The sequence below is a fragment of the Manis pentadactyla genome, chromosome 18 (genome assembly GCF_030020395.1).
Source record: "Manis pentadactyla isolate mManPen7 chromosome 18, mManPen7.hap1, whole genome shotgun sequence".
NCBI lineage: Eukaryota > Metazoa > Chordata > Mammalia > Pholidota > Manidae > Manis > Manis pentadactyla.
This window is the reverse complement of record NC_080036.1, coordinates 9,019,247-9,042,775: the sequence shown is the minus strand read 5'-3', so window position 1 is coordinate 9,042,775 and position 23,529 is coordinate 9,019,247. Positions and strand designations below refer to the sequence as shown.

Sequence of the window (23,529 nt, the reverse complement as noted above, 5' to 3'; positions counted from 1 at the left end):
GGGAAGCGTGGATTGATGTTCATTTTTCCTGCATATGAATATCCATTTGCTGCAGGGCCATCTGTGAGAAGAACTATTGTTTCTTCACCAAACTGGCTTCACATCTTGGTCAAAAATCATTTATTCAAGTATGTGACATATCCAGACTCCCTACTTTGTTCTATTTATTTATTTACCTATCTTGGTCATTGTGGCTTTTTAATATCTTGAACTTAGGTAGCAGTAGGCTTGACCGATTTGTTCTGCGCTCCTGGCTGTTTTGGGCCATTCTGGATACTTTCCATATAAATTTTAGAATCAGATAATCAATTTTTACTACCAAAAAAAATCCTGCCGTTTGTGTGGTTCTGATAGGGATTGCATGAACCTATAGATCAGTCTGGGGAGAACTGACATCTTGAAAATATTCTGATCCATGAACAAAGTACATCCTCATTTATTTAGAAGTTCTTTATTCACTCTCTACAGCATTTTGTAGTTTTCAGTATACAGTTCTTGCACATGTTTGGTCAGATTTACCCTAAAGTATTTTATGTATTGATGCTATTGTAAATGAAATTTTTGCTTCAGCTTCCAATTGTTCCTGTATTTTGATCTTATAATGCATATGTCAAATTTTTTTATTATTTGTAGGAGTTTTTTTGTACATTCCTTCAGATTTTCTATCATCTGCAATTAATGACTTTAAATTCTTTCTTTCCAGTATTTCTTCTTCTGCCTTATTGGAGCAGCTGGAGATTCCGGTAAAATAATGTTGTACTGAAGTGGTGAGAACAGACATCTCTGGTCTAAGGAGGAAAGCATTCAGTTTCTCACATTTAAGTATGATGCTGGCTGTAGGCTTTACATAGATGCTCTTTATCAGGCTGATGAAGCTCTCTTCTTCTTACTGAGTTTATTGAGAGATTTTATCAGTAATGGATGTTGGATTTTGCCAAAAAATTTTTCTGCATCTATTGAGATAATAATATAGATTTTCATTGTTGGTAAATTTAATTTGTTGGTAAATAGCATTGACCTATTTCTCAAATATTACACCAGTCTTCCATTCCAGGATAAATTTTACTTAGTTATGATACATTATTCATTTTATATATTGTTAAATTGGATTTGCTAGTTATTAAAAATTTACATCTTTGTTCACAAGAAAGATTTGTCAAGAGTTTTCTTACACTGGTTTTGTCTGATTTAGGTATCAGGGCCTCCCTTCCCACTGAGTTAGGAAGTACTCTCTTCTCTTCAATTTGCTGTAATGCTTTGTGTAGAATTAATATCATAACAGTATTTCTTCCTTAACTATTTGGAAGAATTCACCAAAGCCACCTTAGCCTGAGTTTTTTTGTTTTATTTTGTTGTTTGTGGGAAGGTGCTTAATTACAAATTCAATTTCTTTAATAGACATAGGACTGCTCAGGTTATCTAGTTCTTCCTGAATGAAGTTTCGTAGAGTGTGTTTTTCAAGGAAATTGTCCATTTTATCTAAGTTGTCAAATGTACTGGCATAAAGTCGTCTGTGTCATTCCCTAACAGTGTCTTCAGTGTCTGTATGTTCTGTAGTGCTGCACCCTCTCTTATTTCCGATACTGATCACTTGCGTCTTCTCTCTTACTTTCCTCATCAGTTTGGCCAGGGGTTTGTGAGCATCATCGATCTTGTCAAAGAACTAGGTTGTGCTTTCACAGATTTCCTCTTTTGTTCTTTTGTTCTCTATTCTGGTCTCTGTGATTTTCTTTCTTATGCTTGCTGTTATTTTAATTTGCTCTTCTCTTCCTAGATTCAGGATGGAGGTTGAGGTCATTGATTTGAGACTCTTTTTCTTTTCTAATATTGGTATTTAGTGGTATAAATTTCCCTCTAAATACTGCATTAGAGCAGGAACCAGCAAACTATGCTTGTCATTCCATTCGTGTTGCTATGGCTGCTTTCGTGCTACCGTGACAGAGTTGAGTACTTGCCCAAAGACCACATAACCCACATGCCTACGATGTTAACCATATAGCCTTTTAAGAAAAATTTTTCTGACTTCTGCCTGAGAAGACTCCCACAAATTTTGATATATTCTGTTTTCACTGCAATTCAATTCAAAATACTTTGTAATTTTAATTTCTTCAATTCAATTGAATTATTTAGAAGTGTATTACTTAGTTTCTAGATATTGGGAAATTTTCCAAATATCTTTGTTACTAGTATCTACTTTAACTCAACTGTGGCAATTCAACAGAGAAAATATTTTGATTACTTGAATCCTTCTAAATGTTTTAAGATTTTGTTTTTCTTTCCTTTTTTATTGATGTATAACTGACATTAAGTTTTTTTTATTGAAGTACATTGTTGATATAAAATATGTATTTTAGATATGCAACATATATAGCAATTCAATAATTACATATATTATTAAATGCTCACCATAATAAGAGTAGTTAACCAACTGTCACCATACAAAGATATTACAATATTACTGACTATATTAAAATTTTTTTATGGCCCAGAATATGGTTTATTTTGGTCAGTGAGTAAACACATACTTCTGTCATTGAGTGGAATTTTCTATAAATGTCAATTAGGTCACATCAGTTAATAATGACAAAGTTTTATATATCCTTGCTGATTTTTCTGTTTTATCAATTATTGCAACAGGTGTACTGAAACCTCCAACAAGAATTGAGAATCTATCATTGCTCCTTGCAGTTCTATCAATTTTAGTTCCATGTATTTGGGCTTCTGACATTAGTAGCATAACTGTTTAGGATTTCTGTGTTCTGTGAGAAATTATCCCCTTATCATTATGAAATGTCTTTCTTTTATCCTGGAAATAGTCTTTGCTCTTCGGTCTGCTTTGTCAGATATTAACATAGCTACTCTAGGTTTCTTCTGATGAGTCTTCTGTCATTCCTTTACTTTTAATCTATTTGTGTCTTTATCTTTTATACTGTCTTCAGATATTAACAGTACAGAACAGCAGTATGTGTATAAATGCAGGCGGCATATAGTTCAATTGCGCCTGTTTGTTCAATCTGACAATTCCTGCTTTTTATTTTGGATATTTAGTCTTTTATATTCATGCAATTGTTCATATAATTAGGTTTAGACCTTGCAGTTTGTTTCTTATTTGTCCCTCTGTTCTTTGTTCCCTTCCCCCCTTTTTCTACACTCCATTGTCTTAAATATTATTATTAATGATTCTACTTTATATTGTTTGTGGACTTATTAGCTGCCACTCTTTGATTTTTCTATTAGTGTTTCTTTAGAGTTTATAGTACACATTTTTAACTTGTCACAGACCACCTTGATATATTATACCAATATGGTATAAGTGGTGAAGTTATGCCAATTTATGGATAATGTAAGAACTTTAATTTCTCCTTTTCCAGCCTTTATGTTATCGTTGTCATACACCCTACTTATATATATGTCATAAACCCCTAATGCATATTATTTTTGTTTAAAAATCATCTCTTAAAATGACTTAAATAAGACAAAATGTCTACAAATTTACCATATACATAGTCACCATTTCCAGTATATCCCCATATCGCCATTCCTTTGTGGACATTCGCGTTTCCATTGGTGACATTTTCCTTCTGCCTTAAGGACTTTGATGTGTCTGTTATTTATGAATTCTTTTAGCTTTAGTATACCAAGAGAAGTCTATTTTTTGAACACAAGAAAAACATGAAAGGATAGTTCCCCCCACAGACCTCCAGGGCTTGCTCTCCTGCAGCTCTCTCCTCTCTACACTCTGCCTGGTAAACGCTGGCTCCCCAGATGCTCGGTTCTGTCATTTCAGCTCGGGGAGTCTACTGAGCTCCACGCGGTTCCCTCTCCCCACAGGACCTCCTGGAGACTCTCTCAGGCAGTGAGCGGGACCAGTCCCAGGCTTCACCTCACGTGTTCCCCATTTCTCAAGAATCATTGCCCTTTTTGCCTGATGTCCAGATGGGTTTGGGTTTGGGTTTGGCTTGGGTTTTGGGTTTTAGTTTGATTTCCTATTGGATATCTCAATTAAGAGAGTAAATCTAGTCCCTGTTTCTCCATCTTGACCAGAGCAGAAGCTGTGCTATCTTTTTTTAACCATGTATGTCAACATATAATCATTCTGGGAGACTATAGGCAGAATATTAAGATTTATCTCTGAATGGTGAGATTATGATAATTTTTTAATTTGTGTACGTATGTGTGTCATTTATACTTTCTACAATAAATATATTACTGTAAAATAAAAATAAAGAAATAATATTTTTCTTTAAAAATATTATGTAAGGTCTATCTTGGGTGGCAGGTGCCCCTGGAACAGATCACAGCGCTCTACCACCTTCTGATGTGCACCAGGTGACACAATCAGGGCAATGTTCAGCTCGCACAGCAAGACTGGTGAAGTGCTGCAGGTCGTTGCCAGGGTAACCAGGAATTATCAAAGTTTAGCCAAAACATCTAAGTTATACCCCAAATCTCTAAGGTGATGAGCCCACAAAATGGCCATCAACACCCTAAAGCCATGAACTCTTGAAGGCTTAAAGATTTTTATGGAAGCCAGCACACATACAAACACACTGACACACTTTGTGGACACATATATAAATATATCATTTACAATAAATGACACAAAGCTTTTCTACTGATACTTCAGCAGACATTGAGAAAATTCTAATCACAAGGAAGGATTAAGGGAAATTAATTATATAATTCTTGTTATAACTTATTAAGATATGTAAAATACAATGTGCATTCCTTTAATACTTTATTATTATTTTATTGTGCAAAAAAAATATTTCTAAGAGCTTTCAAAACCTTCCTAAAGACCTTCATTTTCTGACCCTCTTTTTAAAAAATTCTTTAGTTCTTCATCAGTGAATTCATAAGACCACAGTTGAAAAGTGAGAAGGAACAGATCATTTTATTCTTAATATTAATGAGAAGAAACCTCAGTTTCCACCAGTATCATATACTAATGTAACTATTTCCTTATAAATTTATCAGAATGGGAAGGAACTCAATTCAGACAAGTCAATGCAACACCCGACGACTGGTGAGCTATCCTCCCTCCCTCACGATGACCGACAGCCCTTCGGATGAAGTGGCGACATTGGGGAGCTAGATCTCTGATGAAGGCGTCTGTTGAGTAGCATGCCAAGTGAGCGAGTTACTTGGGGCCTGTAGTCATGGGAAGCAAACCTGTTATACTGTACATACCATCTCTCTCAGCTCCTGATTGGAGACAATAATGACATTAGGCGGATCCCCGATGGCAGTGGCAGCTCCTCCGATATTCGTGAAGATCACTTCGGCGATTAAGACCTGCCTTGGGTCAAGGTGGAGCACCTCACATAACCTGTTGTGAATGGAGGAAAATGAAAGTAGTCCCACTGTTCACACTGTGAAAGGCTCATGTGTGACTTAAATATTTTTGAAGGACTTGCTTGTATACAAGAGGCACACATACGTACATGCACACACACACACACCCCTGCAGGAACAGCAAGGGGATGGGCAATGGCAGACACACTACACAGCTACAAGCTACATTTGACCCTCAGAATCACATTTCTCCAAAAGTTAACCTTCCACCCACCTGAACCATGATTGTGAAAATATACCACGCCCTGTCCCCCATAGGTCTGGAGGAAGCACGGTCCCCTGTGTACAGACCCCAGGGAGGGCAGGCCCTAGCACAGGGAGTGGCTGCTGGCCACCACACCCCTCCATGGCAGGGGTCGGGCCAGTGCAGGAAGCACCAGCACCCGGTGGCTCACACCGGACCTGCCAACCTGGTTCCTTACCCATCTTTCCTTTCTCAGATGCTGAGGCCCCAAGCTGTCCCCTAGCCACTTCCCCTTAAAAATAACCTATGGGTTTCTTCTCCTCCTTGGCTCCCACTACATGTATCCAGGAACTTTTGAAAGTCTTGCTGCCTGGCCCATGACAGACGAAGACCTAGAAATGTGCCTGTCTTCCTACAGATCCCCAACTGGGTCTGTTGAGCACATAGTTGAAAACGTTGCTCTCCAGAAAGTGTAGGAAGCACATGACGGCATCCACCATGCCTGCCCATCTGCATTGCCCACTTTCATGTAGAAACTGGGCCTTGGGTTTTCAGGCTGACAGGAGGCCCTACAGACGAAGACCTAGAAATGTGCCTGTCTTCCTACAGATCCCCAACTGGGTCTGTTGAGCACATAGTTGAAAACATTGCTCTCCAGAAAGTGTAGGAAGCACATGACGGCATCCACCATGCCTGCCCATCTGCATTGCCCACTTCCATGTAGAAACTGGGCCTTGGGTTTTCAGGCTGACAGGAGGCCCTACAGACGAAGACCTAGAAATGTGCCTGTCTTCCTACAGATCCCCAACTGGGTCTGTTGAGCACATAGTTGAAAACGTTGCTCTCCAGAAAGTGTAGGAAGCACATGACAGCATCCACCATGCCTGCCCATCTGCATTGCCCACTTCCATGTAGAAACTGGGCCTTGGGTCTTCAGGCTGACAGGAGGCCCTACTACACTCAAGGGTTGTTCCCCTGACCTCCGAGGTCGGAGCACAGATCGCAGCTCCTCTAACAGAAGTGTGTGGAAGCCAAGGAGAGAACAGTGTCTGAGCACCAGGGCCAGGAGCGATTCCAGAACAAGGATCAGACCCCAATCAGCAAAAGCATCAGCTCTCATCTGAGGAAGCTCCCAGGAACTGCTTCTAGCAGGAAAATAATTAGTGTGTGCTCGTCAACAGCACCAGACCGAGTGCAGAGATGGCATCTTGTCTAAACGGACCTAGCTATTTAACTATGAAGACAAACGCTGCTCAGTGCAAACAAAGGCAAAAGAATGTGGTTCAGCTTATAAAGCCTTTTAGAATATGGTCATATAAATAGTGAATCTGAGCACACTGACACTTGAATCTTGAAGGATGTAATTTTTAGACTAATAAATGGAACCATTACTCTCACGTAAAATTACAAAGCCAGCTCACAGAACAGTGAGGATATAAACAGATCTTAATAAGGCTGAGACAGCCCTTGGCTACCCTGGTTATACCTGGCTGCTGGGAACATGGGTGGCCTCTGGAAGGCTACTCACTAGGGCCACCATCCGTGTGCATTAAGACATGCTAGGATCTGGTGCAGAGAGGTGGTACCATGGTTTCAAACCAATGTCAGCATCAAAGTCTCCCTGGTTAGAGGGAGGGAGTGGATATGGCCTGCGTCTTGCCTACGGAGGTATCCTAGGGGCATTTTTGGTACTTGTTAGAAGCACATTATGGTTTAGGGCACCCTTGAAATGCAGTCACTTTATCCCTCATTTACCTCCAGAAGACCCCCAGATGCTGGGAGGTGCTACAACCCCGTGGGCAGGGAGGCTGAGTCCCCTGCCCCAAATCCCTGCACACACAGGGCATGACAGCGCAGCTAAGCTTGCAGATGCCTGGACAAGATGGCTCCCCAGACTGAAGGTGCACCCACTGCCACCACCTGCTCCCTGTTCCCCTACCCTCTTCCTCTTCCTTTGCCCAGAATTAGTCCTGAGCCCTAAAAACAGTCCCTGTCTGGTACTTTGAACTTGCTGTTTCTCATGTCTACTGTCCAGGAGGGTCTCTTGTCTGGCAGAATCCTTGAAACACTAGCTTGGATTAGTCCCTTTGAAGGTACAGCCCAGACCAGTGCGGCTGAAGTGACTTGTCTGAGACCCCCATTACCTAGCTTGCACTCTGTGAACCCCCCAAGGGAACCTGCACCTCCTCAGCCTCCTCTCAGGACCAGCGAGTGCCAGTGCATGACGGGTCTGAGCCAGGAGCACCATGATGGGCTGGAGAAGCATCTTTAACGTAAAGATGCAGCTGATGGATGAGGTGTTGGTCCATGGCCTCGGACGGGGCCTGTGCAATGCCCAGGCCTGAAGCTCAAGCCTCAAGAGATTCCAGTCAAATAACTTAATAAATGTGGTCCTTCATAAATGTCCAATGAACAAAGTGGAATTAAAAGAAACAGGGTTGAATCAAACTGAATTTCTCTGTGCCAAAGTCATCCCACAAAGCCTTGCCAGTTGCAGTCCAGTGACCCTCCAAAGCTCGCACAAGGGTCCTGGGATAGCGAGATGGCTGTCCCACATACTCTCTGCCCCCTGCCATACCTGGGACCAGCCCAGGGGCCCTGGGAGATGGTTCCAGGAGTACGTGCACAAGAACTCCTGGCACCTGACAGTCTGTCCCCAGAACACAAATCCTGTCTCCTGACTCCCACAGGCCCATCTGCAGTCACACAGGTGTCCAGAGAGATGCAGGATGAACAGCACATGTGAGCACGTGAGGCCCGGTGAGGTCAAGAGCAGCCTGGCCTGATGCTCTGCATACCTTATGGTGACAGGAGTGAAGAGGAGCGACGTGGTGACATTGTCCAGGAAGGCAGAGAGGACGGCGGCAATGAGACACAGCATGGCGATCATGGCCCCTGCTCTTCCCCGGGACAGCTGGTATGCCTGGATGCACACATGCACAAAAGGGCAGCGGTCAGCAGTCAGGATCGATGGGTCAGAGAATAGATGTCACCTTCCATTAGGGACTCTGGGAATTTAGGGGTCCAAATAAACATTGCATGGTGGCTTAAAATTTAGAGCCACAGATTCTTAACTGCTGACATGAGGCAATAATGGCCCATACCTGGACATTCTATGGCTACCTTGGCCTACGTTCCTCTCCTCTGATTCTCCTCTTTACAAGCCTGTGATGGTTCACTTGTCACAAGGTGACAGCCCTCCATCCCTTAACGTCATCCAGTACTTTACAATCTCCTTTTGGTCAGACAGACTGGGCTGCCACATTGAGGTTCTCTGACGTTGGAGCCTGCTGATCTTGAGGGACCTAAGGAATACTTTTAGCACCAAGGTGCTGGAAGGAACAGGCCAGGTATCTACCTGGAAGGCCAAGATGTTGCACAAAGATGGCAAAACCCTTAACACTGATCTACTTTTCAGATTGTGCTAAGGGCTTTTTTGAGAACATAATGTTTCAACAGAAATTCTCAGTTCTACAAAAAAAAAAAAATTCAAACACAGCACTAGGCTGTGCATGAGCAGGTCATGGCCAGATCCCCTCTCCCAGCCCTGAGGGGTAAGATGAATGCTGATTCCGGCAGCCAGAACTTGCTGGGGGATTTTAAAAGTGAATGTTTAGGAGGATTTCTCAAGATGGTGGCATGAGTAGGGCAGTGGAAATCTCCTCCCAAAACAACATATATTTTGAAAATACAGCAAACACAATTATTCCTGAAAGAGAGACCAGAAGATACAGTACAACAGTCAGGCTACATCTACATCTGCAAGAAGGGTAGCATCTCACAAAAAGGGTAAGATACAGGACCTGAGCACTCCCCTCACCCCAGCTCACCGGCAGGAGGAAAAGAATCAGAGTGGGGAGGGAGTGGAAGCACAGGACTGTTAAATAACCAGCCCTAATAATCTCCCCCAGGAGCACAGACACACATTGCATGGTGCTCTGGATAGCAGAGGAGAGGAAAAGTAAAATCTGAGACTGACACTGCAATCAGGTCCCCATAGCTGGCTCCCCTGGGACAAAAGAAGAGCAGGCACTTTAAAAGTCTTAAACGGACAAGGGTTTAACAGGTGGACAAAATAGTCCCCGCACACTCAGCCCAGCAGGGTGGGAATCTTAAGGAACTTCAAGTGCCCTAACCCCCTGGGTGGCAACACAGCTTCGAAGCCCCTCACAGTGATAAGTAGCCTGCCATTCACTACCCCCTGCTGGCACTGACCAAGACAAGCCAAGAAGCATACCCACCCACAGCAACCACACAGAGTCTTCTCCCAGCACGCAGCTAAACGGGCCAGACCCAGAGGCTGTCCCCAGCATGCAGCTGCCTGGCACAGGCAGAGGAAGCCAGCGCAGTCTGAAAGGCACAAAGGGGCGCTGTTCTTGCAGGAGAACACGTGGTATATGCCTGCAACCCCCAGCAGTGCCCTAGGCTATCCCAACGGTGGCTCAACCCACGGCAACTCAGGAGATTAACCCAGAGACTGCTCACTGTGTGCAGGTAACCAGCACAGGCAGTGGAGAAGGTAAAGGCAACCAGCAAGCAGAAAGGAACTTTGTTCTCCCAGCTGACACATGCAACACTCACCGGCAATCACTTCTATCACAATGAAAAGGCAAAAGAGTCCAAAATCACTCAAACACCAGAGAGAGGGCCTGGATAGATCGATATAACCAATCTTACTGAAAAAGAATTCAAAATGAAAGTCATAACCATGCTGATGGACCTGCAGAGAAATTTGCAAGAACTAAGGGATGAAGTCTGGACAGAGATAACAGAAATGAAACCATCAATGGAAGGACTTAAGAGCAGACTGGATGAGGTGCAAGAGACTATTTATGGAAGAGAAATCAGAGAATAGGAACACAGAGAAGCTGAGGCAGAGAGAGATAAGAGGATCTCTAGGAATGGAATAATATTAAGAGAACTGGGTGACCAATCCAAAAAAGCAATATTTGCCTAATAGGGGTACCAGAAGGAGAAAAGAGGGAAAAAAGGGATAGAAAGTGTCTTTGAAGAAATAATTGCTGAAAACTTCCCTAAGCTGGGGAAGGAAATAGTCTCTCAGGCCATGGAAGCCCAGAGATCTCCCAACACAAGGGACCCAAGGAGGACAACACCAAGACATATAATAACTAAAATGGCAAAGATCAATGACAAGGACAGGGTATTAAAGGCAGCTGGAGACAGAAAAAAGATCATCTACAAAGGAAAACCCATCAGGCTATCATCAGACTTCTCAGCAGAAACCATACAGGCCAGAAGAGAATGGCATGATATATTTAATGCAATGAAACAGAAGGGCCTTGAACCAAGAAAACTGTATCCAGCACGATTATCATTTAAATTTGAAGGAGGGATTGAACAATTTCCAGGTAAGCAAAAGTTGACAGAATTTGCCTCCCACAAACCACCTCTGCAGGGTATTTTAGAGGGACTGCTCTAGATGGAAGCACTCCTAAGGCTGAAAAGATGTCATAAGAGAAACTAAAATCACAGCAAAGAAAGCAGACCAACCAAATACTAACTAAAGGCAAAAAATAAAATCAGCTATCTGCAAAAGCAGTCAAGGAAAACACAAAAGAGTACAGAATAAAACACCTAACATATAAAGAGTGGAGGAGGAAGAATAAGAAGGAAGAGAAATAAAGAATCATCAAACTGTGTTTATAATAGCATAATAAGGGAGTTCAAGTTAGACAGTTAGATAGTAAAGAAGCTACCCTGAACCTTTGGTAACCATGAATCCAAAGCTTACAAAGGCAATAAGTACACACCTATCGATAATCACCTTAAATGTAAATGGACTGAATGCACCAATCAAAAGACACAGAGTAACAGAATGGATAAAAAAGCAAGACCCATCTATAAGCTGCCTACAAGAAATTCACTTCAAATGCAAAGACATACACAAACTAAAAGTCCAGGGATGGAAAACGATATTTCATGCAAACAATAGGGAGAAAAAAGCAGGTGTTCCAGTACTTATATCAGACAAAATAGACTTCAAAACAAAGAAAGTAACAAGAGATAAAGAAGGACCTTACCTAATGATAAAGGGGTCAGCCCAACAAGAGTATATAATGATATAACCATTATAAATATCTACACATCCAACACAGGAGCACTGACATATGTGAAACAAAAACTAACAGAATTAAAGGATGAAATAAAATGCAATGCATTCATTTTAGGAGACCTTAATACACCATCACTCCAAATGATAGATCAACAAGACAGAAAATAAGTAAGGACACAGAGGCACTGAACAACACACTAGAACAGATGGACCTAACAGACATCTACAGAACTCTACACCCAAAAGCAGCAGGATACGCATTCTTCTCAAGTGCACATGGAACATTTTCCAGAAGAGACCACATACTAGAACACAAAAAGAGTCCCAGTAAATTCAAAAAGATTGAAATTCTACCAACCAACTTCTCAGATTGCAAAGGTATAAAACTAGAAATAAATTGTACAAAGAAAACAAAAAGGTTCACAAACATATGGAGGTTTAACAACCTGCTCCTAAATAATCAGCGGATCAATGACCAAATTAAAACAGAAATCAAGCAATATATGGAAACAAATGGCAACAACAGCACAAAGCCCCAATCTCTGCAGGATGCAGCAAAGGCAGTTCTAAGAGGAAAGTATATAGCAATCCAGGCATATTTAAAGAAGGAAAAACAATCCCAAATGAATAGTCTAAAGTCACAATTATTGAAACTGGACAAAGAAGAACAAATGAGTCCCAAAGTCAGCAGAAGGAGGGACATAATAAAGAGTAGAGAAAAAATAAATAAAATTGAGAAGAATAAAACAATAGAAAAAAATCAATGAAACCAAGAGTTGGTTCTTTGAGAAAATAAACAAAATAGATAAGCCCCTAGCCAGACTTATTAAGAGAAAAAGAGAATCAACCCACATCAACAGAATCAGAAATGAGAAAGGAAACATCACAATGGACCCCACATAACTACAAAGAATTATTAGAGAATACTATAAAAACCTATATGCTGAAGCTGGAAAACCTAGAAGAAATGGACAACTTCCTAGAAAATTACAACCTTCCAAGACTGACCAAGGAAGAAACAGGAAATCTAAATAGACCAATCACCAGCAATGAAGTTGAATCAGTAATCAAAACACTACCCAAGAACAAAACCCCCAGGCAAGATGGATTAACCACTGAATTTTATCAGACATTTAGAGAAGATATAATACCCATTCTCCTTAAAATAATCAAAAAACCAAAAGAGGAGGGAATACTTCCAAACTCATTCTATGAAGCCAGCATCACTCTAATACCAAAACCAGGCAAAGACCCCACAAAAAAAGAAAATTGCAGACCAATATCACTGATGAACAAGAGGCAAAAATACTCAACAAAATATTAGCAAACCAAATTCACAACTACATCAAAAGGATCACACACCATGATCAAATGGGATTCATCTCAGGGATGCAAGGATGGTACAACATTTGAAAATCCATCAACATCATCCAACACATCAACAAAAAGAAGGACAGAAACCACATGATCATCTCCATAGATGCTGAAAAAGCATTCAACAAAATTCAACATCCATTCATGATAAAAACTCTCAACAAAATGGGTATAGAGGGCAAGTACCTCAACATAATAAAGGCCATGTATGACAAACACACAGCCAACATCATACTTAACAGTGAGAAGCTGAAAGCTTTTCACGTTTGATCAGGAACAAGACAGGGATGCCCACTCTCCCCACTTTCATTCAACATAGTACTGGAGGTCCTAGCCACAGCAATCAGACAAAACAAAGAAATAAAAGGAATCCAGATTGGCAAGGAAGAAGTCAAACTATCACTATTTGAAGATGACATGATATTCTACATAAAAAACCCTAAGACTCCACTCCAAAACTACTATAACTAATATCTGAATTCAGCAAATTTGCAGGATACAAAATTAATACACAGAAATCTGTGGCTTTCCTATACACTAACAATAAACTAATAGAAAGAGAAATCAGGAAGACAATTCCATTCACAATTGCATCAAAAAGAATAAAATACCTAGGAATAAAACTAAGCAAGGAAGTGAAAGACCTATACCCTGAAAACTGTTAAGACACTCTTAAGAGAAATTAAAGAGGACACTAACAAATGGAAACTCATCCCATGCTCTTGGATGGGAAGAATTAATATTGTCAAAATGGCCATCCTGCCCAAAGCAATATACAGATTTGATGCAATCCCTATCAAACTACCAACAGCATTCTTCAACAAACTGGAACAAATAGTTCAAAAATTCATATGGAAACACCAAAGACCCCGAATAGCCAAAGCAATCCTGAGAAGGAAGAATAAAGTAGGGGGAATCTTGTTCCCCAACTTCAAGCTCTACTACAAAGACACAGTAATCAAGACAATTTGACAAGAACAGACCCACACACCAGCGGAACAGAATAGAGCGTCCAGATATTAACCCAAACATATAATGGTAAATGAATATATGATAAAGGAGCCATGGATAGACAATGGGGAAATGACAGCCTCTTCAGCAGCTGGTGTTGGCAAAACTGGAGAGTTACATGTAAGAGAATGAAACTGGATCATTGTCTAACCCCATACACAAAAGAAAACTTGAAATGGATGTTAGTAACCTAAATGTAAGTCATGAAACCATAAAAGTCTTAGAATAAAACATAGGCAAAAATCTCTTGGACATAAACATGAGCAACTTCTTCATGAACATATCTTCCCAGGCAAGGGATACAAAAGCAAAAATGAACACGTGGGACTATATCAAGCTGAAAAGCTTCTATTCTGTACAGCAAAGGACACCATCGATAGAACAAAAAGGCATCCTACAGTTTGGGAGAATATATTCATAAATGACAGATCCGATAAAGGGCTGACATCCAAAATATATAAAGAGCTCATGCACCTCAACAAACAGAAAGTGAATAATCCAATTAAAAAATGGGCACAGGATCTGAACAGACAGTTCTACAAAGAAGAAATTCAGATGACCAACAGACACATGAGAAGATGCTCCACATTGCTAATCATCAGAGAAATGCAAATTAAAACCACAATGAGATATCACCTCACACCAGTAAGGATGGCCACCATCCAAAAGACAAAACAACAAATGTTGGCGCAGATGTGCAGAAAGGGGAATCCTCCTACACTGCTGGTGGGAATGTTAATTAGTTCAACCAAGCACAAGCTTGGTTTATCAAGCACAACCACTATTTACAATAGCCAAGAAATGGAAGCAACCCAAGTGTCCATCAGTACATGAATGGATAAAGAAGATCTGGTACACATATGCAATGGAATATTATTTAGCCATATGAAGAAAACAAATCCTACCATTTGCAACAACATGGATGGAGCTAGATGGAATTAGGCTCAGTGAAATAAGCCAGGCAGAGAAAGACAAGTGTCAAATGATTTCACTCATCTGTGGAGTATAAGAACAAAGCTAAAACTGAAGGAACAAAACAGTAGCAGAATCACAGAACCCAAGAATGGACTAACAGTTACCAATGGGAAAGGGACTGGGGAGGATGGGTAGGATGGGAGGGATAAGGGGGAAAATGGGGTGTTATAATTAGCACACATAATGTAGCAGGAGGGCGCATGGGGAAGGCAGTGCAACACAGAGAAGACAAGTAGTGATTCTACAGCATCTTACTATGCTGATGGACAGTGACTGTAATGGGGTACACAGTAACCCCTGTAATATGGGGATAATGGGGGAGTCTAGTAACCACAATGTTGCTCATGTAATTGTACATTAATGATAGCACAATAAAAAGCAAGGGAAAAAACTGATGCTCTCAAAACTAAAAAAAAAAAAGTGAATGTTTATATATTCAATGCTTGGAGAGTAATCATTGAAATTACTTCACCAAAAAGCAAAGTAATCAGAAGCTGATGACTTGAAATATTTAGATACTCTAAAATGCAAAACAGTTGATATATAGCTCTCAACCTGCCAATTTATATAATGTTACACAAACATTCAACCCTAGTATTCTTTCCCTTGATCTCCTCCTTCAGGTGTTCATTGAGAAGCTGAGAGCCACATGACCTAGCTTGGCACCTGTCCCCAGCCTTACAGAAGTAACTGTGACAAGGACAGAATGTTAAAATATTTGCTTTATTTGGCAGTGTTATTAACTAAACATATAATGGTAGAAAAATTAATATACCAATTAATGAATACATAAAAAACAAATGCCACATCAAACCTACCTTTACAGCACAATAATCAAAAAATCCAGTTTCTGAAAATATGGCCACTAAGATCATCTGTGGGGAAAAGAGGAAAAGGAGACAGGAGATCTTTTAGCAGAGCACCATCCTGCAAGGACATCGGAAGGTCGTTTGGATTGGAGCCCTGGGCTCTGTGTGAGAGCCCCCACCTCACCACGCTTCGCACTCTCTTGCTGAGTGTGGTCTGCTTACCAGCTCCCTTAACGGAGCCTGTTGTGGGCCACCTTTTTTGCATTGAGATGCTGGCCAGGGATATGTGCTGAAGGTACATTATCACTCCATCTAATCTTCACAACAAACATCAGATGTTATTTTTACTCTTTGCTTTATAGACCAGGAAACTCGGGGGCAGAGATGGGAAGTTACTTAGTCACCATCACAAAGTGAGAAGCAGGGAAGGAAATAGGCCAGAATGTGGACTTCTGCACATATATTTCAACACAAGCAGCATTAAACATTTTAACATTTTTAAACTGGCTTAAACTTTGTTTCCTAAAATAATTTAAAGACTTGTCACCAATGTGATCAAGACATGCAAATAAGAGCAATTACATTAAAATGATTCTTCTCTGGGTTCTGTATGAACAACAGAATGCCTGCTCATTTGCATTTCTTTCTAGGAATGACATTGAGTTTGTGACAATAACCATCCTAGATAGTAACAAAAGGTAATGTTCCATTTATTCAAATCTAATCAGGGAGACATTTCAACCAGCCTGAACTTTCTGGAAGATTCTTTATCCTCCTAAGATGGCACTATGTGTTGAACTAGGAGTGAGAAGATGCAGCTTCATAGGCTGATTCTGCCACTTAGAAGTGGTTTAACCTTGAGCAAAAAATTATTTAATCCCCTGTACTTGAGTTTTCTCACCTCGCCTCTGAATGGTTCGTTCCTTGTAAGGTTCTTGGGGAAATTCAATAAAATTATGTAAATTAAAGTATATAGAAAAGAGTTGGCCCAATATTGCTTTTCAAATAAACTGTGCAAAAGAAGTGCCTAAAATCACTTTAGCCTCAGTACAAATATCTGCCTTGTCTGGAGAGACCACCGTGGGCTGTTTGTTGAATGCAGCACTTCACGCACATGAGCAGGTGCTGGGTGGGCTCCCACTGTGGCGGGGAAGCGGTTCCCCACGTTTCCTGCCAGAACCACCCAGGAGAGGCTGAAACTCGGGGGTTGGGTAAGTGGCCCCATGGGTGGATGACTGCCATGAAATAGGGCAGAAAAGGCAGAGTTCTGGTTATACAGACTGTCTGCACTCCCAAAGTTCTAGAACCATAGAACTTTGGTGAACTGATTCAATTAAGAAAAACTTTAAACATTTGTTATGGGCTGAATTGCGCCACCCCAACCCTATCCATATGTTGAAATCCTGACCCCCAGTACCTCAGAGTGTGACTGTATTACGGAGGTAATTAAGTTACCTTTAAGTCAGTTACTGTGATTAAATTAAATTGAGCCCCATCCCACCCCCACCTAAACTGGTCTGACTGGGGCCCAAGAGGAGGGAAGACCAAGTGGGGGTGCAGGAGAAGATGCCGCCTGAGAGGCAAGGAGAGGCCCCCGAAGAACTGACCCTGCTGACACCATGGCCTCAGCTTCCTGCCTCCAGAACTGCGAGGAAATAAACTTCTGTTGTCTACGTACCACTCAGCGTGCGGTACTTTATCCCAGCAGCCCCAGCACACCACCGCACCATTCCCTGGGGTCTTTTTTTCACGTATTTTATGAGACCTCTGGTAGGTCTCCCTTCTTCCTTACAGATGCCCAAACACTATATACTTTTCAGGACCCAGAACAACATTAGCTCCTCTATGACACCTGAGCACAGAGAGGCAGCTAATTTGAGTCACATTAAAGCCTACAGTAGCAGGGCCCTCCGTTTAGACTGCCAGCAGGAATAAAGTGTTAGCAAGGAAAATGAGGATATGCAGTGACCTTCTGTACACTGGTCTTCTCGCCCTGAGAGGGGAAACCCACCTTCAGACCATTCGGCTGTTGTGGGATCTGTTCAAAGATGCATGAGTCCTCCTCACTGCTGTCCAGGCCCTCATCAAACTCCACTCACTCTACTGAAACTGGTTTCAGACTCAGATCCCATACAGTTCCTCTCCTACAAGGTGACTTGGTGACATTCTTTATAGCACCAGCACAGAGTGGCCTCTTGCTGGCAAACACACAATTACTACAGGATAATTTCTTCCTTTATCTGTACAATTAAAGGGATCTTCCCAATCACCAAAACTTTTTACAGGGTTCAGTTATGTGGGCTATTCCATTTTATATTTTAAGGGCAGTGATTAAAAAACCTTGCTAAATTTCTTAAATGGCAATATTATTTCACTATCAGGCAGGCCTGATACTTGAAATGCCCATCTAAACAGCCAGAGCACCAAGCATTCCATTCTTCCTCAGGAGAAATTAGCTAGACCTGCCCTAACACTTTTCAATCAAGCCCTGATTATGAAGTGACACAGTGTTTTTAATATAATGAAGGATTATCAGCAATAACAGCAAAAAAGAAGGCCCCAGGTTACAGGGGCTTAGAGCCCTGTCCCACAGGGAGGACTGTAATTACCATGCCAAACAGCAGGGCCAGGGTTTCAAAATCAATCCACTCCACCACCTGGGTCAGGCTAGGTCTCTGCAATCAAAGCACAAATTCCCCAGTTATTCCTCGGCACCACACCCATGGTGATGAGCTATAAAAATACGCTGCCCTTTACAGCAAACCCACTCACTGTGCCGGAGTCGCAAACCACCCCATCTGCTTGCCTTTGAAGTCAGATGATATCATTGTTGAAAAACAGTCATGACCCAAGACAATGTAATGTTAACCTGTGTATTTCATAACAAGTGCAGCAAATTTCTTCAGCCCTGTTCCTGGCAACTCTGTGAAGAACAGTGGCCTGAAATGCAGGATTGGCCCTTGAGGTTAATGGAGTCCACATATACCTTCCTGTGGTCTGGGACCCAGAGCAGGATGACAGAATCTTGAGGATATGTTCGCCCTGCTCTCCTTTCATCAGCTCACGCTCACTTCACCTTCTGACAACGCTGACGCACAAGGAAGGCCGGGCCCAGGGGGCTACACAGCTGCCCAGCGAGCCTCCTGCAGCACAAATCATGTGCCCCCCCTAACCATCTCTGACTGAAATAATGACCACTACACCACTCCTGAATACTGAGTAAAAATAACAGTGATTTACTTATAAGTTTAAGGATTCTGGGACATTTTACCCTTAGAGTTTGCATATGTTCATACTAACTTCAGCCAAGAAAAAAAAAAAACTTAATAACTAACTGAACATAGCCCCACATAGTTTTTTAAAACAATCATTATTCTTTGGTTGACTGAATGGCCTTTCATGACAGTTTTCAGAACAATCCACTGAGTTCTATGCAGTAGTTTTCAGATCTAGTTCTGTGTGTTTCCACCTTGTGTGGTTCCAGCATTGCTCCTCAAACAACTCCACGTCTCCACTTCCAGTGGGCACTAGGCCCCTCCTGCTTCCCTGCACTTGCTCCTGTGTCCCTGCCAGATGCGCCACACTCAGACCCTGATGGGTCTCCATCACTCCCCAGACATGCATCTCCAGGCGCCTCCTAGTGTCTGCAGGACAGAACCCCAACCTCACCACCACCCACCTCTCTGCTCCAGCCAGGATGGCCTCCCCTAGTTCCCAAGGGCTGACGACACCAGGGCCAACGCTAACACCACTCGGCACACGGCCCTGGGCAAACACGTGACCATGATCGGCCTTCCCTCGGCTAAAGATGGAATAAAACACTACCAGGATGTGCATGTGTGGTACGTGAAATGAAAAATACTCATCAATGCCAATAAAGTTTGTTAGTTCATGCCTCTAGCATGGTTCCTGGAGGGAATGTGGAAATGATATAGAAGAGAATGAAAATCACCAGCAAATGCCTAATTCCTGGATGGTCTTTGAATCTAACATTTTTTTGAGTTGCAAGACATTCACTCAAAATGTTACCACTTACGTCACCGATCACAGCCAGCACTGCTAAAGCCGCAAGGGACCCCAACATGGCTGCCAGTGTCCTGTGAACAATCTGGAAGAAACATAGGAAAGTATTACATCCTAGTCCAAGGGGCTTAAAGCACACAAAATCCTCTATTGATATAAGTATCTGTCAATGTTGGCTGTTCTAACCATATCTGTTAAGACAGTAAGTAAATTGTAGAGAAGTAAATTGTGGGCCTTGCTGTTTCAGAGTCTGGACACCCCAGGAAAAAACCACCACCAGTCTGCCTTCTAAAGAAAGCTGCTTTCCTTTCCTGAATAATTAGATGACCCTGAAAGAGAAGCAGAAATCTAGATAAAGTATGTTCTATAAGGAAGCCTGCAGCAAATTGTCATTAATTATTTACTATATAATCCCTAGACAACGCGACCATTAGTTCCAAAACATAAGTCAATTCTGCCCAATTACTGGGATTACTGGGACTGTTATTAAACCAAAGGTACACAGCCAAATGCTTAATTGAATTAAAACTTCAGTGCTATCACAGAATCATGAAAGTATTCTTTCTATCTAATTATAATTAATATGAATGTGGAATTTTTAAGACAAAATTGTAGAGAAGGCATAAACAAGAGAACTAATTGTGAAATTTTGAGTTTAACTCATAGAGAAATTGCAGGCCCAGAGAAGAGCTAGAAATCAGCCTGTGCAGACCTTGCTGACATCCATGGGGCTCAGGTCTTGCTAACCAAGAGCTGGAAGTTCTTGCACATGCATCCTGCCAAGACCCTTGGAAACACCCACTTGACTGACTAAAGACTATTTACTATAAAATCCCAAAACTTTTTCCTCTTGTCGCTGTAATATCTCCATCTCAGCCCCTCACTACTTCCGTAGTCAAGTCTTCTATTAAATTCCTGCTGTCACCAGTCTGGACTCCTGCATTTCCTTGGCTTTCTCTACCTAACGAAAATATGAAGAAAGGCAATGATGTGGAGAAACTGGAACCCTGAAATATTGCTCGTGGGAATGTAAAATGGTGCAGCCATTGTGGAAAAGTTTGGCAGTTTCTTAAAAAGTCAAATAATAAATTTACCATTTGACCAGCAATTCCACTCTTAGGAATGTACCCCAGAGAAATGAAAACATATGTCCTATTAAATTAATTAATGAGCCCATTAAACTGAGGTGACTCTAATGCCTTACCAGCTACCTAAGCAAATCAAAATCTAAGCCTGCCATGCCTCAAGGTTAATAAATCAAAACCAGACTCTGGGAAGATGGTAGAGTAGAGAGAGCCTGAATCTGCCTTCTCCCACCTGCACACAAAATCTACACGTATACACAAAGCATTTTGCCCTGAAAATAATGGGTATCAAAGTGAACACCTCCTATAGGAGGGACAGAAAGATCATACACAACAAAAACAAAATGTTCAGAAAGACAGAGATGGGGTAACTGAGGGAACCCCACCCCCAGCATAGCCACCAGCAGAGGGAAGGGGGAGGGGTAGCCCCGAGAGAGCCGGGCGCGGGCTCCCTGCCCTGAGACTCAGGAAAGAGCCTGGTGGCTTAAAGTGCAACTAGACCATAAGTGAAAAAACCCAAGTTTCAGAACTAAACATCCTCCGCTTGGCAAGGAAACCACTGGTGGCAGCCGGGCCTGGGGGAGCTGGTGTGCCACCGTTTGCACTCCTTCCACATGTTGCTGTGGCAGAGAGCAGGATCCGGGCACACACACCAATCTTGAACTTGTTCTAGGCCGCCCCCAGAGCCCTGCCCATGCCCAGGTACCCCAAAGGAGACCCAGCAGCCCCACCTTGTTGCCTGCTCTTGTCCACTGGCCCAGCCCCCACCAGCAGGACTGGAAAGTTCCCTGGTCCTCAGGGACAGTCCATGAATCTTGGCAGGTGCCACCAAGGCAACTCCCCAGAGCACCTTGGGGGAACTCGAGTGTGCAGCTGACTCCTGGTTGCCAGCAGTATTCAGAGGGCACCCTCACAGGCATTCCCCAGAGCAGCCCAGGGCATACAGGCTCTGCAAGGTAATGCAAGTGCAGAGTGTCTGATCCTAGCGCCCAGCAGAACCAGTGGGTATCATCACAGGAATTCCTGGGAGCAGCCCAAGCATGCAGGGACCAAGGGGGAACATGCACAGAGTCTGACTCCATGCCACCAGAGGACCCTGCAGGCACCGAATATGGGAATTCTTCAGAGCAGTCCCAAGTAGCCCAGAGCATGCACAGGCATACGGGTGAGGAGGCACAGGGGACTCAGCTGGTGCCAATCCATGAGTTGCCTGGACTGCACCCCTGACCTGCTGCTGGCACACCACTCTCCCTCTGTCAGTACAAAACCCACAGGTGTCCACCCAGAATCCCCTCCAACGGGGCCCCAGGGCCACACCCTTGGGACCACACCCTGGGAGCCCTGGCACCAGCTAAAGCCTGCCTCACACTTACTTGGCCTCCAGCTTGCTAAAACCATGAGGCACATGCAGTCTACACAGAAGACTGTCCCACCCAAGGCCAATTCTTCAAGACAGGGAGAGCAAACCCTTTCAGCTAATTAATAGAACCAAGCATAGAAAGCCACACAAAATGAGGAGACAGAGGAATACACTCCAAATGACAGAATGAGAAAAGAAAAAGGAAAAAAACCCTGAATGAAACAGAGTTAACCAATCTATCTGATAAAGAGTTTAAAGCAATAGTTATAAAAATACTCACTGGACTTGAGAAAACAGCAGAACTGAAGGCAGACCTCAACAAGGAGATAAAAAGTCTAAAAAATTGAGAGACAAAGAATTCAGTAGATGAAATAGAAAATATACATGGGAGGGAATGAACAGCAGGTTAGAGGATGCAGGAGAATAAACCAGTGACTTGGAAGATAGAGTAGTGGAAAGCACTCGAGTTGAACAGCAAAGGAAAGAATTAAAAGAAATGAGAACAGGGTCACAGAGCTCTGGGACATCAGATCTGCATTATAAGACTCCCAGGAGGAGAAGAGTGAGAAAAGGAGTTGAAAATTTTTTGAAAAGATAATAACCTAAAACTTCCCAGACCTGGGGAAGGAAACAGTCCGTCAGGTCCAGGAAGCACAGAAAGCTCCAAACAAGATGAACCCAAGGAAGTCCCCACCAAGACAGAGTAATCCAGATGTTAAAGATCAATACAAAGAGAGAACCTTAAAAGCAGAAGAGAAATGCAACACGTCACATATAAGGGAAACCCCATAAGGCTAACAGCTGATTTTTCAGCAGAAACTCTACAGCCCAGAAGGAAATGGTGTCATACAGTCGAAGCGCTGAACAGAAAAAAACTTCCAAGAATACTCAACTCAACAAGGTCACACTCAGAATTGAAGGAGAGATAGAAAGCTTCATAGCAAACATAAGTTAAAGAAGTCACCACAACTAAACCAGCCTTACAAGAAGTGTTAAAGGGATTTCTTTACAAGGAAGAGAAAAGACCCCAAATAGAGGCAAGAAATTTAAGAAAGGGAAAAATTACCACTGGTAAAACGAACATATAGCAGAGGTAGAAGATCAACTACTTAAAAGCTAGTATGAAGGTCAAAAAGACAAAAGTAGCAAAAGCAGTTACATCTAAAAATCTATTACAGGAATCACCTAATTAAAAGGCGCAATGAGTAGAGGCTAAAGATTCTGGAGGGGCGTGTTAGGGAAAAACGTCATCACTGCGAACAGACCGCTGAAAGCAGCTC

At 42.2% G+C, this 23,529-nt stretch overlaps 1 protein-coding gene across 3 annotated transcripts in view; it reads right to left on the bottom strand.

The window, feature by feature from the left end:
* Positions 1 to 23,529, bottom strand: part of OCA2 (OCA2 melanosomal transmembrane protein) — a 423,655-nt gene that overhangs the window by 240,418 nt on the left and 159,708 nt on the right. Inside the window, exons 10-14 of one of the 3 annotated variants that reach the window (XM_057494742.1) lie at positions 19,818 to 19,889; positions 18,391 to 18,456; positions 15,791 to 15,847; positions 8,338 to 8,462; positions 5,191 to 5,329 (exon numbers count right to left, since the gene is read on the bottom strand). In XM_057494742.1, coding sequence (XP_057350725.1) covers positions 5,191 to 5,329; positions 8,338 to 8,462; positions 15,791 to 15,847; positions 18,391 to 18,456; positions 19,818 to 19,889 — 459 coding nt within the window. The remainder of the gene's footprint in view (positions 1 to 5,190; positions 5,330 to 8,337; positions 8,463 to 15,790; positions 15,848 to 18,390; positions 18,457 to 19,817; positions 19,890 to 23,529) is intronic. The other 2 variants (XM_057494743.1, XM_057494744.1) reach the window with 2 other exon arrangements.